This window comes from Oculina patagonica, chromosome 10, assembly GCF_052425735.1.
Source record: "Oculina patagonica isolate OP01 chromosome 10, crgOcupat, whole genome shotgun sequence".
Taxonomy (NCBI): Eukaryota; Metazoa; Cnidaria; class Anthozoa; order Scleractinia; family Oculinidae; genus Oculina; species Oculina patagonica.
Window position 1 is genome coordinate 21,472,013 of NC_135767.1, and position 17,549 is coordinate 21,489,561.

General features: G+C 40.4%; 1 protein-coding gene across 1 annotated transcript; it reads right to left on the bottom strand.

Moving 5' to 3' along the window:
- Window positions 1-531: 531 nt before the first annotated feature.
- LOC144628115 (uncharacterized) lies at window positions 532-17,548 on the bottom strand. Its single transcript, XM_078486173.1, has 17 exons — window positions 17,415-17,548; window positions 16,278-16,493; window positions 14,461-15,230; window positions 13,436-13,741; window positions 12,585-12,820; window positions 11,368-11,641; window positions 10,870-11,004; window positions 10,456-10,587; window positions 8,799-9,228; window positions 7,787-8,080; window positions 6,981-7,370; window positions 6,252-6,391; window positions 5,094-5,253; window positions 4,591-4,722; window positions 3,931-4,176; window positions 1,162-1,380; window positions 532-805 (listed from the first exon to the last, which is right to left on the bottom strand). Exons 1-17 carry the CDS (start codon window positions 17,497-17,499, stop codon window positions 729-731), a joined length of 4,242 nt encoding a protein of 1,413 aa, XP_078342299.1. The 5' UTR covers window positions 17,500-17,548; the 3' UTR covers window positions 532-728.
- Window position 17,549: the final 1 nt, after the last annotated feature.

A 17,549-nucleotide genomic window follows, 5' to 3' on the forward strand; every position in this document is an offset into this window, starting at 1 on the left:
AATGTTGTTAGAGATTTTAGTGGTATTTGGCCTTTTTCTTGTATAAAATTAGCATATCACAGTGTATGTAAAAAGGTAGCACTTATCATTCAGAACATAACATAAACATGTACAGTAAAGCCTTGACCAAACTTATTTTCCCAAAAGGAAACATTTTTATCCAATTTTAGAAATTAAGAACCTGTTTCCAAATTTTAGGCTAAATAGGTTCTAATAAAAAAAAATTTAATGGTACCTAAATAGCAAATTTTAACCTAGCAGGTTCTTAAATGTTAGGTTCTTACTCGCAGGTGTTTACTGAAGCACAAGGATGTTGAAACCACTGACTAAGCGAGGGGGACTGGGAATGAAAGGTGAGGAAAGTTCAGATCCCCCCCCTCCCTGTTAACTTTTCGCGCGAAACCCGGGAGGTGGTTGGAATTCTGTTAGATGGGAATCCACGGTATAGTGAGGCGGCTGTTGGGATTGGATTTCTATCGGCATCAACAAACCAACAAGTAGCAAATTTAAGTCTTTATTTTTTGCATATAATAAACTTTTTTAGGTCAGACGTATTGAGGTAAGGATGTCAAACTTATAAGGACAAGAGGGGTTTTTGTATTCTCAGTCTATGGGGCTTATAGAAATTAAATCTAAACGATATTTTTTTGAAGACTAAACAAGGAAGTAACAAGATCCCCCTAGCTTTCCTTGGGATAGTCCGCAATTCAGGGTCGGCTGAAGCGGATTTAGATGTCCTCCGGACCCAAGTTGGTTATCTCGTCCCTCTTTCTGCTGAGTTCTGAACTACATTTCCCTTGATTATCTATGACGAAGAGAAAGAAAATATCTCAAGATAAATTCAACGGTGTAAAATACAAAGGCCGTTTACACAACAGAGAAAATTGGGTACTTAACCGTAAAAAAAATTGCGGTTAGGACCCGTTTTTTTTTTTTTTTTCATAGAGAAACAGTCAAGTGTTCGCAGGGCCATAGCCCCGCGAACTTGACTCTACGTTGGTCCGTTTTTGGCGTACCTAGCTTTTTTCTGTTGTGTAAACGGCCTTGAAAGTAGCTTACAATCCAATCTAACTGCCCCCTACCCCTCTCGTGTAGCCAAACTACATAAATATTCGATATCCTCTATTTGGACTAGCCAGCAGCTACGGTTTTTTCACTCACCTAATCTCGCGAAAACTGCCACTTCGCATATCGCCAGATATCCCTTACCAACCATACTGACTGACACGTGTCGGCCTGGGATTGGTGGCTTACATTCTGCTGTCCAGACCTCTCCCGCTGCAAGCTGTCTCACTCGGTCGCCGCACATTGGGTTCTGTGTGTGATCTGTTAGAACACCAACACGAACCTCGAAATTGGACAGTGGGCTCGACAAAGTACCTGTAACAAACGAAAAAAAATATTCAATTATTGTTGTCTGTAATAATTATATAAGGTGCGGCATTAACAGAGGTCCACTGCCTCGTCCCCAGGCGCCGATTGGCCGGACGTTGAGGCGGTAAGGCTGGAAAACAGGGAGCGCGGGGGCTGATGGTGACCGCATCAGGCCCAGAACGCCAAGCGAACCGTGCTCGACAGGCCCAGAACGCCAAGCGAACCGTGCACGTCAGTCCCACAACACCAAGCGAACCGTACACGACCAAGGACGAGGACGCCTGGGGACGAGGCAGAGAGGTCCATAAGATGAGTACCTCACCTATCAGTTTAAGTGTGCTAGAAAGCGTTCGCAAAATCAAGGCATTCTTCTTATTAGTGACCTTTAGTTCGAAGTATGAGTACGAAATTGAGTACGAGTACAACTTTTCAAACCAAGTGTTTATGCGTTTGATTACCACGTTTCGTGCTATTCTCGTACCGATAGCTAATTTTCTGTTTTATTGGTCTGCAACAGGAAAGTGCGAGGGCTCTGGTAACGTAACTGAATTGAAAATCGAAAGTTGTATACTCGTTCTCCATCTCGTACTCATGATTAAGTTATCTAAAGGTCACTATACACGTAGCCGAGGGCTGTACTGGTAGGAAAAAGTTTACCCAGGGTCTTAGCTTGAAGCGAAGTTAATGCAAAATAAAAAAAATTCAACCCGATAACAAGAGCCCGTATTTCTCCTTGCACGGCCCTCGTACCATTTACTTCCCTTTTTGTAACTTAACCCACTTTAGGAAAAGAGGACAGAAAACAACGTCAGTAAAGGTTTCACCATATGTTTGAACGGACCCCCTGCATCCCAGGCAAGTTTGATAACGGTCAATTGTTGACCATCATGCCTTGGTATCGGATGGTCGGAGAAGATAAGAAATGAGAATCTTTGGCAACTGACAGGTCAGTTGCCATTGCAGGTTGAGTTGAAAAGAAAGGCTTGGCAATGAATAGGGCATACACTGAGAAGGCCGAAGGCAGCATAGAAAATGCAGCCTTTGAGTTGAATCGACAACGTAATGCACCTATCAATGTTAAGCCCGAGGTGGGAGAGGGGGATCGGGCATGGGGTGGGGATTTTGACAAAATTCTATAAAGAAGAGGCAAATTCCTCACCCTCAGGAAAAAGTAGTTGGTCAAGACCCCCACCCGGGGGCAAGGAAAGGTGGTCAGATGTCCTTTAAATCTTATTGCAGGGGATCCCATACGATCAAAATGCCTACCCTGGGGACATCACGTATGATCAAAATCTCTACCCTGGGGACAGACCTCATGACCTCACGATCAAATTCCCGCGGTAAGCCCGACCCCCCTCCCCCCACCCTCGGGCTTAACATTGATAGGTGCATATATGTATATAAGTATATATGGAAGAACTGAAACGGATAGATGTATCTTGGGCTGCTACCAAGAAAGTGGCCCAGAATAGGGAAGGCAATGGTATTGGACTTATGTTCCGCGAGGAAATAAGAAGACTAATCAAAGTCTCTTCGAGATATCGACGTTTTTGCATGAAGTATGAGTCGAAGTTTATCCTGTGCATTGTTCTTCGAACTTATCATTACAGTTTCTTTGTAGTTTAATTTAACAATTTCCTATCTTCGCGGAGGAAATGCAGCCATATAATTTTGTCAAAAATGGCTCGTTCGCGCCGGGTATTTATACACATATTCCTTAACATTACACTAATAAACAGTGCAAATTTCAGCGAGATCTGACAATTCTATACTTTAAAACTGCAAGGACCTTTCGAGGCAGTCGATTACGGCAGCGAAATTAGCAAATGAAACAGCAAAATATGCGTTCGACGCTTTGTTTTTGCGACGCTATATTTGAATTGTTATAGGTAGACCGCCGTTCAATGTGTTCAAGGCCGTATCGTTACGATTGCTCCATGAAAAAGCACGAAAAAAAATACGGATATTTCCGACTACTGTCGGAGAAAACATTGCGTAAACAAATCGTTACACTCAAGCTGCGTTTTGTCTAGGCTCGGCGAGGGTCGGATATCAAGACCCATGCAGGATTAAACAAAAGCCACATATACAGTGAATGCTTTCGAATTATATTTGAAGATGAAATACGAAAGAATTTTGCTGTCTTTGACTGAAATTCCACTCGAACTGCGTAGATACTATCGCATGTTGTAAAGCCGATTCATGCAACATTGCTCTCAACGCGATGTAAGTGCTAGTGATTATTTATTCGTGTTTTAGTTACGCAATCCATTGTTTGTGCGACGCTTTTTATAGATCGCCTTTCAGACACACGTGCGTTGTTATATAACGTTTGTAAATGTGACAAGTCACGTTTTTTCCACGAAATCGCAAGTGATCACCCACAGCGGAAAGTAATCCCTTGAGAAATTAAAACAGTCCCTTGAGAAATTAAAAAAGTCCCTTGAGAGTTTACAAATATGTGGATCCAAATTTTGTCTACTAACCCCTATTCTACCATTTTTGCTTGTAAACAAGCAAAAACGTCGAAAAAAAGAAGATGGCTGTAAAACATACCAGACGAGCTGACTACATTGACGTCTGTAACAATATGCTCGCTTTGTAAGTCCACTTTCCACCAAGGGTCAACTTCAAGGGCCGTTATGGCGCAGGAGCCCGCAGAAGGTACAGTAGACAAGTCCCCATCCACAGCCAGTTCTGGGCCCACACCGGGTATGACCACTTTCTCATCTTTTGACCCGCTTTGGAGTTCATCAACAGACATCAGACTTGACTGAATGGAAGGCTTCCCAAGAGCTACATCTAAAAGGGGATAGATTCATAATTAGCATAACTTTTCCTGTATTTCTAGTACTCCTTGTATAACAAGCAGTTATATGGAAGTAGCAAAAAACTCTAATAGTCAGTGAGTCAATGCAGATGGGGCGGAAGTAAGTTAACAAGTTTTCAAGCCCAGATACTCAAAAGGACAATGCTTAACTTAAGTTTCCGCGGCATAATGCAAGAAGGAATCTTGTTACTCCCCCCTGGATGGGATGGAAGTCAATAAGAAGCTATTTTGACAGGTATCAAAACCAATGTACCATTTCCCATTTATGAACGAAGCTGCATAGGTTGGTACAGTAAAGGGTTTCAATTACCAGAAAGCCCCTATTCCCCTTCCACTATTCCCAGTGCTTTACCAGAATGGAGATTCTGTGACGTAAGACTACTTACCAGGTACAAATCTGTCACAGATCGAGAGGGCCCTGGGGTCATCATGTAGAACCCATTCCTGCTCATCCTGTACGGTCTCGTCATCACACTTTAGCAACCTAGCCTCCACATCACCTAAACCTGTTTTTCCAGCTACAAAGTTCAGTAAAACAATAGCAATTAACGGAGCGGGTCTTACTTTCTTCTTAAAGTATTAAATTATAAATCAACTTTTTGTTATGAGGGTTACACATAACAGTCTTTCTCTGACAACCCCTGGCCCTCGATCCCGATCGAATTTTAATAAAAAAGTGTTTTTTTTTGGGGGGGGGAAAAAAGGAGGAGGAGGAGAAAAACCCCGGAGGAAGGGGGAGAAAAAAAAAAAAAAACAACCCACAGGGCCGGGGGGGGGGACCAACCCCCAGGGGGACCCCCCCCCCCCCCCCTTTTGAATCATTAAATAAGTAATGATTTTATTTGCGCCATTTTGTTTAACAACAAATTGAAATATTTTAAACAGTTACCAGAAGCCGTCACGCACAACCCAGAATCCTTCACGGGTGTTATCTTGTTCTTTTTACAAGTGAACCTCTGTTCTTCAGATTTGACGTCACAAGCTTCTTGCTTTAATAGATCCATGCCCTGATCTCTTCCCATCACCACACAAAGACCGGACTCGACGTTCTGGTGAAAGAAGGCAAATAAGCAAAAAAAAAGCAAGATTAGGACTCACAAAATAAAACGAGGTTTGATAGAATAGAAGGTAAAATAAAGGGCTCGTGTGACTGAGAAGTGAAAAAATACCGAAATAATACGAACGGTCTTTTACCGAACAGCCATCGTTTCTATTACAGTTGCAGTTCGTGAAATTATGCTTAATTTGCTTTGCTTTAAAGTTTTCGCTAATAAATACTTTTCAGTAGGATCTCCCTCCCCCTTTTTCCCGTTTTCAATAGGTCTAAACTGCGAGGCATCTCCATTTTTCTGCGAACGAAGGTAAATTTTGTAAGTAGCAAAAACAGACTTGTTGCTGCCGCTAGCTAATTTTGACTTCGTTCCGCTCAGGTTTGGAGTAAAACGACTCTAAGGGCCTGTTTAGATGATTCCGGAATGACTTTCATTCCGGAGTTCGTTCTGCATTCCGTGATGACAGAGTCAACCAGCTCAAGCTAAGGCGTTTTCACGTGCGCGACTTTGGCTTGATTTTAAGATGGCGCATGCTTCGCGCAATATGTTATTGTGTCCATTAATGGCCATAACTGCAATTTTTACGAGCAATTTGACCATAGGGTTGCTTCTTTGGGCTAAACAGGAAATACTATTACTTTTTTTTGGTTTAGCTCGGACGCGGTTTCATCTCGGAGCGAAATTCGTTTTGTGTTATACCAGAGTGAAATGTCATTTCCAGAACTAAAATTTCAATCCGTAATGAAAACCGGAATGAACTCATTCCGGAATGACTTGACTTTCGTCTTTATAGTATCATGTAAACCGGTATAGTAAAATACATGGGGATGGAAAACACTCGTTCCGGAATTAAAGTCATTTCGAAATCATCTAAACAGGCCCTAAGACTAAATTAATGCCCTAGCTCCTTTATGAATTTTTCTCTAAGAGTCGCAGTGTAAAGCTAGAGAAAATAATACATTGCCTTGCAGTAAATATCGAGATATTTTCATTACCATTAATGATCCTGTCAGTGTAAATATCCACTGTGACACCTCACCATCACAGGAACCCAGGATAACAGATGAACCAGCTTTTGAGGTGGGTGGGGCAGACAGACAGTCCTTAGTGCCATTCAGCTGGATTCGGAATTCACCTACAATGGAACACAGAAGAGTATGTAACAGCGTAACTGGGCGACATAAAACTAGGCAAGAAAGAAGTTGGTCAGTTGGTCTGTCAGTCGGTAGGTCGGTCGGTCTGTCCGTCTGTCGGTCGGTCGGTCGGTCGGTCGGTCGGTCAGTCAGTCAAACAGTCAGGCAGTCAGGCAGTCTGTCATTCTGTCTGTCTGTCTGTCTGTCTGTCTGTCTGTCTGTCTGTCTGTCAGTCAGTCTACTAGTTAGTTACTAGTCAATTAATCAGTCAATACGTCAGTCTGCCGGTTAGTCTGTCAGTAGTAGGTCGGTCAGTGAATCAGTCAATCAATCAATCAATATAATAATCAAACATTCAGTCAGTTAATCAAACAGTCAGTTCAGTCAGTCAGAGAGACAGACAATCAGTCAGTTAGTTCGTCCGTCTGTCCAAATAAGTAGTCAATTAGTGAATCATCAATCAATCAATCAATCAATCAATCCGACAGACAGACAGATAGACAGACAGACAGTCACTTAGCCAGTCAATCAGTCAGTTAGTCAATCAATCAAATCACAGTCAGTCAATTAGTCATGATCAGTCACACAAACCTGAAAACTCGAAGTCGGACTCCTCACTGGGTTGATCGTAAACCGTCTTGGAGAACCGCGGGGTGAACAACTTCTTAAAGAATTGCAATGCAGTGTCCGCTAATTTATGAACATTCTTGAGAGGGTCAGCTAGATTAAAATCCAGTTTAAACTGCCCCCTGGATCCAAATATGCTGATATCAGCACCGAGAGCCACGGTGGAGTCAAGTGGAGTCGCTGCTATGTGTGTCTCGAATGATAACTTGTGAATAATGAGAATATTTTTAGAGGCTGCCATCACAGCTTGCTCGGCCCAGTACGCTCCTTTTTCCAGCATGTAGAGGCCGTGATGGGCTAGGTCGAGTGACTTGCACATTCCTTTGGTGATGTGACCAACCACATTGCAGGAGCCTGGGGAGAGAAAATAAAAACCGGGAGACATGGAACATGAGAGCGATCTGCTTCAGTGCCAAAGATATGTAATAGATAAAGAAAAATAACCAATTAGTGTCGGTCAGGGTTTTTAGTTATACGGTATACTGTGGGATTTTAAATTGGGTATACAGTATTTTACAGTAAAATTGGGCTATTATTGGTATAAAATAAACTATGTTTTTCCAAATTTTGGTATTTTGCATGATTTTGAGCGGGAAATTTTGGTTAAACTGGTACACGTTTTTCGGGTATATTGGTATACCACTTACCCCCTTGGCCGACCCTGACCAATAAAAACGAGATGAAACCAAGTTTAGTACAAAACGAACGTTAGTAAAGCTTGTTTTCTTTTCTTGCAAGGATACGGCCGACTTTTGGATCACGTTGCTTACCTTTGCACAAGTCTTTTGCCACATTACAAGCCTTTTCAGCAAGCTTCTCGCACATCAATTTACCAACGAACCTCTTGCGTCGAGCCGAACGGGGCTTGGTAGCGTTGCCATAGCGACTGTCATGGCAGGCGCTCTCTCTGTTTGCGTGGTGTGAATACTTATTTGTGTGTTGAGGTTTTCCTTTGAATCGAGAGCCACAGTTCATTCCATCTGCTAAAATTTTCATGTACCGCTTTGTTCTTTCCTTTTTAAATCCAGATTTGAATTTATCACCAATACTTTTAACTCTTCGACCTGTGGAATGATTGCGCAAAACAAAATAGAGATAATAAAGAGAGAATTTAAAAAAATAACTGACAATTCTCAGTTTTCATGCTTGTCAATGATTAACTGTTGTGATAACCGTTAAAACATTAATGACAAATTTTTGCTTTTCCGAGCTTGCTTGAATTGGTGGGCTCAGGATGGAATCGTGTCATTGCTTGCTTCCCTCTTTAAAGCATTATTTTCCTCTATTCGCGATACACACTCTGTTCAGACTAGAACCCTTCATTACACCATTACTATAATTACAGTTGGTAGAGCGCCGGACTACCGTGCGGGGGGTGTCGGGTTCGAGTCCCAGACCGGACCAACAGTTAAGGTCTTAAAATAACTGAAGAGAATATGCTGCCTTTGCATCTGCACATGGTTAGAAATTCCAGTCTTCTCGGATAAGGACGATAAATTTAAACCGTAGGCTCTGTCTCTTGCATCTTCAGTGTCACGGTCAGCAGAGACGTAAAAGAACCCACCCACTTATCGTAAAGAATAGGGCATGGAGTTCCCGGTGTTGTGGTCTTGTCTTTGCCCATTGCACTGTGCGTACTGTTGAAAAGCTCGAAAATATCAGCTATATAAGCTACTCTGATCTTTAAATCCGTGGGTAAAAAAAGTGACGTATGCATAATGCATGTATGTAATTTTTGTTTATTTAAGTTTGCAAATAAAAACAAACCGGTAGTTCCCTCACCAAACTTGTCGACTTTTTCCCCAACAAAGTGTTTAAAATCGTCCATGGCGCGCTTACATTCCTCCGAAATTTCACTGCAGGCAAGTTCCTCGCAGATATTACAAAAACTTCCAGCTTTCCTCTCACAGGCAACTTTAGCATCTCTAACTGTCTCTCTCGCTTTTTGCAGAGCTTTCCTTGTGGCTTGTAGACCTCTCATTAATACTTCGGCAGTCTTGTTTGTGAGCGAGTCAAATCCGGTTTCTATTATAAACTTGGCTTGAAAACCTGTTTCGGCAAACGGGTTTCCGTAACCTGCCGCAATCCAAACTCTGGCCTTGAACACGTTGAACAGGTTTAGGGCCACTTCCGCCTCTATGCGTTCTGTTGTGAGCTTAAACATAATTTCTGTTTCAAATCCAAAGATGACCACAGCTCCTTGAAGATAAACCTATGAAGGATAAAACACAATGAAATATTTCACCCGCCGTTATGTATGGTAATTCATAATTTTAATTCTACAATAAAGATGTTGTAAAGATATCGTAAAGGACTAGTAAAGATATCGCAAAGGAAAAGTAAAGATATCGCAAAGAAATAGTAAAGGTATCGTAAAAGACTAGTAAAGATATCGTAAAAGACTAGTAAAGATATCGTAGAGAACTAGCGAAGATATCGCAAAGGAATAGTAAAGGTATCGTGAAGGAATAGTAAAGATATCGTAGAGGACAAGTAAAGATATCGCAAATGACTAGTAAAGATATCGCAAAGGAATAGTAAAGATATCGTAAATGACTAGTAAAGATATCGCAAAGAAATAGTAAAGATATCGTAGAGGACAAGTAAAGATATCGTAAAGGACAAGTAAAGATATCGTAAATGACTAGTAAAGATAACGTAAATGACTAGTAAAAATATCGTAAATGACTAGTAAAGATATCGTAAATGACTAGTAAAAATATCGTAAAGGACTAGTATAAATAACGTAAATGACTAGTAAAAATATCGTAAATGACTAGTAAAGATATCGTAGAGGACTAGTAAAGGTATCGTAAAGGACAAGTAAAGATATCGTAAATGACTAGTAAATATATCGTAAATGACTAGTAAAAATATCGTAAATGACTAGTAAAGATATCGTAAATGAATAGTAAAAATATCGTAAAAGACTAGTAAAGATATCGTAAAGGACTAGTAAAGATATCGCAAAGGAAAAGTAAAGATATCGCAAAGAAACAGTAAAGGTATCGTAAAAGACTAGTAAAGATATCGTAAATGACTAGTAAAAATATCGTAAAGGACTAGTATAAATAACGTAAATGACTAGTAAAAATATCGTAAATGACTAGTAAAGATATCGTAGAGGACTAGTAAAGGTATCGTAAAGGACTAGTTAAGATATCGTAGAGGACTAGTAAAGATATCGTAAAGGACTAGTAAAAATATCGTGAATGACTAGTAAAGATACCTTAAAGGACAAGTAAAGATATCGTAAAAGACTAGTAAAAGATATCGTGAAGGACTAGTAAAATATCGTAAAGGACTAGTAAAGATATCGTAAAGGACTAGTAAAATATCGTAAAGGACTAGTGACGATATCGTAAATGATTAGTAAAGATATCGTGAAGGAATAGTAAAGATATCGTAAAAGACTTGTTGAGATGTCGTTTTTACTAACTTCTGCTTCCAGAGGTTTTCTCTTTGCATGAACGTAAAACTTCGGGCCTTTTTTCTTGTCTTGCAAGGAACGAACCACCTCCACTCCACCCAGTAACTTCACAGGGTCTAGCTCGAGATCAAAGTTAATTTGCTGCATGGAGGAAGAAGAAGAATTTGTTAAGAAGGACGTTTGGTTATAAGATTGGCTGGAAAAGAGAGAAGTGTACATACGGATTGATTAAAAAAAAAACGATCACAAGTTGATCTCGAGTTTGGCTAATCAAAACCAAACACAAGCTACCTTTTGTTATATAGCTAGTTCATTACGCCCAAGGGACATTATTCTATGAATATAATTTAAGTATTTTCATTTACATACTGTTTCAAGCCAAAGAACTAGCTCGCCGGAATAAACATGAAATCAGTAAATTACCTCATCGCTTAGTAATATTTCTACCGCTGGTGCAAATCCCAATATATTGATAGTGCCTTTGATATAAACACCTTTCTTGATAGCTTTCACTGTGCCAGCGTATGGCACTTTCTGATTTTTCCATGATGCAGAGATCTGAAAGACACAATAGTAAAAACAAAGTGAACTTCAACTGATTTGTGCCTCCTGAGATTTTTTCTTTTTTGTGCAATTACAGAAATTTGTTCTTCAGCTAATCAGAATGTCCGCAAGCAACAGTGCAAACGTAATTTCTAAAGTTTAATCTCCCTCGAGTTAAGAACCTGCGTTACAGATAGTGCCTATTGAAAAGATTAACCTATATTTGTCAATAATGTCGTTGGAATCAAACTGCATTCTCTGGGAGAACGCATACGCAAGAAATGGTACGCTGGACGTACAATTCGTACCATTACGGTTGGATTTTTTTTAATTTTTAATCTTCTTTATTTATAGAAATAATTTTACAGTTGTACTTACGGTCAAACCTTTGGGAAAGCCGCTCTGCTCAACAGCTGGAGGCAGCTGAATTTTAGAGCCGAGCATTCGTAAAATCTTTCCGATGGTTACAGGCGACAGCTCTCCGTAGATGTACTGGCCCTCTGGATTAGCGCTAATTCCTACTAAGGCCTCCCCAGAGAAACAGCGACCGTCCACTTTGAAATCGTCCGCCCCTTGGCAGTCGTGTCCAATTTCCAAGCGACCATTGAACGTGAACTCAGTTGGAATGCCACTAGCTAGCGTCACTGTAAGACTAGCGGAAACAAGCATTGATGTAGCACTAAGTCATGAAAAGTTATTTATCTATTTTGCAAGAAACACTGACTTTAATTAATCTAAACAGACGTCCCGTCTCTTTAAGTGGTCAATTTTCTCCCCGCTGGACAGTCGTCTGTGTTTCGACCTCCAACATTATTAAGCTTTATCACAATGGCGTTGTACTTCTAAAGCCTCTAAACTGAAGTCAGCAATAAACAATTCGGTATCGCAAAAAAAATTAACAAGCATCGCAAAAATTTCTTCAGGAAGAACACGAGAAACGCGAAATTAATAATAAAAGAAATCGATTTCCGGCGAACCGTTCAAATCGGGAGAAGATCGAGTAATAATTTGGCCTTTAGATACTCCAAATTTCCAAAAGGAATTTTGCATAGTCTTTGAGCATAACTGTGTGATTTACGAACAAAAATCTGGACTGTATACTAAGAAAAAACTTCACTGGCGACGCAAGCACAAGGACAAAGGTATTTATCAGATTTTAATGTCAAAATGAAGCAATGCATCGTGCAAACACAGGCGTCGAGACATTTTTTATCCTTGTGCTTGCGCTTAGAGTGGTTTATGCCGCTAGTGAAAACTAGATGTTTGCAAGGAAATTAATTCTTTGATACTAAATGACAAAACCATAGCTTCCTTGTAGCTAAATGTGTCTCCTAAGCGTCATTAATTAAAGTTACAAGCAGACAAGATTAACTTTGAAAACGGTTCCGCCGGACCATATTTCAAAAGCCCACATCGCAATCCGTTTCAATCTGCGACACTTTTGGCCATCCGTACCTTCTTTTGCATTTGGTGTGTTATTTAAATATTCCTTCACTGTTTTAAGAGGTTATTTTATACATTTAAACAAATTTGATGGTAATTTCCTATACCTAAGTTTGGCTAAAATCCGTGACACGGTCCCTTTAATGACTTACCCAATCTGTATGTTTCCAATACTTAGGTATGTCAGACCGAAAGCTTTCTTCCACATTCCATTCATGTACAGGGTGGTGCCTATCTCGGCGGCTCCAGTAACGAAGAGTTTACCACCGAGTTGTAGTGATTTGCTGGGTATTTCCTCTCCCTTATCATCAACTTCTCCTTTAACAGGTACGTCTAGCTCGACTGCAAATCCAACATTAGGCATCACAGAGACAGTGCCATGCTTTACCTACAGGGAAGAATTTAAAAAAATAAACAAAAATAAACAAGAAATAAACAAAAAACAACAACAACAAAAATCGATCACTTTTTTCTTCAAGCCTCAAAATCAGTATCTGAGTGCCATTGCGTACTGCGTTTTGTACATTCTGTGCATTTTAAGCAGTGCTGTGCAGTCTCATTCTCCTGGCGATGTAACTTGCAACTCTTTAAAAAAGTTGCTGTGAAGATTTCGAAGATACCTACGGCCTTTTTTTAAATCCTTTACCATATCTGAAAGAAAATACTCCTTTTTATATATCCCATTAATTATGCGTATATATTTATGTTCAGTTTTCAAATGTATAGACAAAACTTGCACTTGAGCAAGCTAGTAGATTAGTCGGGTTCAAATCCTGTGGAAACTTATATTTGTCAGTTAGGCTTTCCTTGTAGGTCCTTTTGTTATTGTAAAAACTGCGAGGATCTATTTGATTCTATTGAAATTTACTACATTTTGTTATAAAAAAGTTTAACTAAGTTAAGTTTAAATGCTAATCATTCATCTGTATATTTAACTTGATCTATATGAAGCTTTTGATGTGCTATCAAAAGCCCCTTTTAAAATCGACAGTTAAGTTCTCACCTCAATAAATAGCTCAACTTTATTAAACTTCAGATCTCCTTTTATGGGTATGCCATACACCCCAGCTTTAACGTTCACGCCAGCTTTATTTACGCCACCATGAAACTTCAACCACGAATCCTTGCCCATGAGTATCTTACCGAAACTACAATATGTGTTATTCCCACAACTCGCAGCGAACTTTGTCACAGCGGCAAAAAACAGCCCATCCGGGACCTCCTTGGTCATTAGTGATTGCAAAGGCTCTTTGTGAAACTTTGTCTCAGGGGTCACCTTGAAACCTTTCTGCGCAAACGAAATTCCAAACTGCCGAAAGATGATAAAGTTGATAGAGTTAATAGATGAAGGAATAAAGTCGAAAAAACGCCTACTAGACACACGCCGCTACATTGCGCCCAACAGTTTCAGTCCACAAGGCCACACGCTGCGCAAGCGAGTTCTGACGTTTACATTCGCGTAACAAACATGACTACGGTAGCTGATTCCATAAGCCAAAAAGCTAAGAGTGAAAAAAAAAATCGGTTTTACTTTTAAAAGCGAAATTGCCCGCAAAACTTTCAGTAGTGGCTTTACGAAGCAATATTGCACAGAATTGACCTGGGGAGACTCCCGTATAAAAGGAACGGAGAAGCCCGTTGGCAAATAAAAGAAAATAACATAAAAGAGAAGCTAGCCGCGAGTCACGGATTTGTGACTCGTTAAAGACAAGTAATCGGTCTAGACCGCCAACGCAGTAGGGCTTTTTATTGACGTGCAACCCTAAACGAGACCTCGAGGGCTCAAAACATTGGCGTTCTGTCCTGAACACTCTAAGTGAGACCAAATTTCGTAATTTAAACCATTATGAGAAGACGACGAGCACCGCCGTCCCTTTCATTTCGGAGTACCCACCCCCTCCCCCACCCACCCCCCCCCCCCCCCCCCCCCCCTACCGCCGTCCCGGGAAATTGGCCGGCTTTTGTTTGTTTTAAAGTGGTTTCCATAATAAAAATGATATACAGTATTAAAATTCAGAAAGAACGTACCGTTGTTTGCTCAAGCTTGTCAAACAATCCAATCTTTGTGTTAAACATCTTTGCAATGAAATCCTCAAATCCGGCTTGCTCAGCGGTGAATGCTACGGCAAAAATATCTTTGCGTATAATTTCAAAATTAAACCAGCCACCGATCGCTTTAGGCGCCGCCTTCCCACTCACGCGCATAATTACTTCTTTCGGAGTTGCGGTCATTCCCAAAGATAAGTCAGATATTGTTACTAGACCCAGTCCTACGCGTTTTAGCACATCTAGCACTTTTTGGTCCAGCTTGAAATTTGTTTTCGTTGTCAATCCTCGCTCGTGCGGGCTCCCCATTGTGTCCAGCGGACGGGGAATAGTAAAGGCGGGATTCAGGTTCATCTGTGAAGAGTCTTCATCCGAGAGTTCATCCTTCAGCGCATGAATAGGCTCATAATAGTACGAAGGTACTACATTTCGGTGCGTAAGTTTCGTTAGATGCGGTTTGGCTTTCCAAGCTTTTGAGACACGAACTCTGTGCGTCTTCGCTTTGCTAACTGAATTTCTGCGTTCCATTTTGTGTATATTAAGGGATGACATGTGGCTATTAATAGCTTGGCTTCGCTTTGCAGTGTTCTTATCCTCGCCATCATCGAAAATGTTTTCCAGCAGAGCCAGTTGATGAGCAGAAGACTTTGAATCTAAGTCCCTTCTTCCACGTCTCAATGTTTCATACACGTAAAAGTCACTTTGTTTCTCATCTTCAGCTGTTGGCGGGGATAGCGCAGCTTCGATTTCCTCTAAAAGAAAACGAAAAGAAAAAGACAAAAATTGAGCAATTAAAAAATCACAACAACTCAGCTGACGCATTAACCAATAAGAGTTCGTAGCAAACCCATGGTACCGAGTACCAGTGAAAAGCGCGGGAAAATTCACAGAAGCCAAGTTACGATGGGAGTGGCAATTCCGCACTCAGTTCATGTCGTAAGACTTCTTATTCGTATATTCATATATGAGGTATAAATCGCACTTAACTTATTTTTTTAAGTAAAAAATGCATATGTTGACACCAAGAAGATTCGAACCCGGGTCGCGGGCATGCCGAGCAGGAATGATACCCACTAAGCCACCAGCTGCCATAATTCTGATTTTTTTAAATAGAAATCCTAACACTATTATAAAAGCTAACCGCAAGCAACCCAAGCTAAAGTAGGCTTACCGGAGTGCTATTTAGGCTAACCGAACGCTATTTAGGCTAAACGGAGTGCTATTCAAACTAACCGGAGCGCTAGTGAGGCTAAGTGAATGCTGTTTAGTATTCACTGCATGAACTGAGCGTTAAATAGTATAAATATGTCATGAGGTGTCTCTTTATGGTCTCACGACATCAACTGAGTGCTAAATAGGTAGTCCCAAGTCACGATTGGCTTTGCCTCTCACTGAAATCAGGAAACAAAAAGTAAGCTGCTTAGAATGCTTTCTACCTTATATTAAAAAAGTCGAGCTCGCAGTGTAGTCAATAATAAGTGCCTAAGCACCCAAAGTATAGATTCGTAAAATAGACAGACAGACGAATCTTTACGGGAACTTGAAGAAAAACACTGCATGATAATTTCTATGGATTCTGTATAAGTGAGGTGGATTGTAGACTAAACCATATTTCTGCACTAGTACTTGACTTTGTTTAGATCGTTAAACAGGATTATTGCGAATCGAAGAATTTGTCTCAAATTTTTTTAGCGAGTTGACGGATTCACATACACACAAGCTAACATCCAACATACACAGGGCAACAGATTTTAAAAGAAAAATGAACGTAACTAGGGTTTCTATGAGTAGTTCTGTACCTGACGATGCTGTTTGGCTACTAGTTCCCTCGACCAAAACTTCATTTCCGTCTCCTAATATGGCATAAACAGCAAACAAGGCTTTGCCGATTCGATCAAAGCCATGCGCAACAATTTTTTCACTTCCGGGAGAGACTTGGAAGAGAAGCATCACATTTTCAAGGGAAACAGTATCAGTTGGAGCATAACTTGAGGCTGAATCAAGAAGGAATTCCACTGAAAGAAAAAAAAAAAGAAAAGACATAATTCGTAGTTTAAAAACTTACTTTATAGTTTCTACCTGTTTTTCTTGCATTTTTTTGTGGTATTTCACGTTTAAAACTAAAACCTATTATTATACCCTTCGGCTTATACAACGTCATCCGCGCTTTCCAAAGATTACCTTTCGTCAACTTGTCACGCATTGCAGTGTTCTAAACAATTTGTCATTAGGATTGTAGCCGACAGTCACACTAAATTTACTTTAAGTTTTCCAAGTTAATCACGCGCGAACGTAAATCATTTAAGACAGTTTTATGACTCAAGAAGTGCCGAGTAACAAAGGCATTAGTTTCCCAACATTACTTAGTGTTTGGTAAACCAACAAAATTGTGCTGTTTAGAGCGGTTTTCACTTGAGTGTCGAAAGTTAATTGCGTTTGCTTTGGTTTTGCATTACTACGCTTAGTGATTGGCTTCAAAATCTCGCGCCACTTTCTCAGCCAATCAGGAGTAAAACCAAAACCAATCGTGACTCGCTCGCGCACGTTGTCCCGCGCTTTGTGCCAGCTACATGTATTTGCTTCGAGTTTTCATTGGCTCACTGGATTGTCTGTGTCCTTTGTGATTGGCCAGAGTAATTACTTTGGTTTTGGTTTTTACAACACTCAATTGAAAACTGCTCTAATATCTGAAGAAAATTTGAATTCAAATCACTGCAATTAAGATAAGGCTTTTAAATACAGGTAAGGTTAACGCGCCTAGTTGCAGTGCACTTTTGGTGTCTTGTTTTTGAAGTTGCAAGTTAACTAATTTATCATATGAAAGACACGGAAATGAAACCAAAGTTGTAAAACAGCTTTTACCCACATGCAGACGGTGAATAAAGAAAGCACCCTGCTTGTCACGTCAAATGGTCAGTATATAAAATTAAAGGTACCTCCATATAAGGCTTTATCCTCTCTCAAATTAACCTTTATCCCTTTCACGTGCTTATCGTCCCCAGGAACCGCAAAGAATGGCATAGGCTTGGCCGAGCGAAAGCTGGGATAGAGTTGAGCCAGCTCTGCTATGG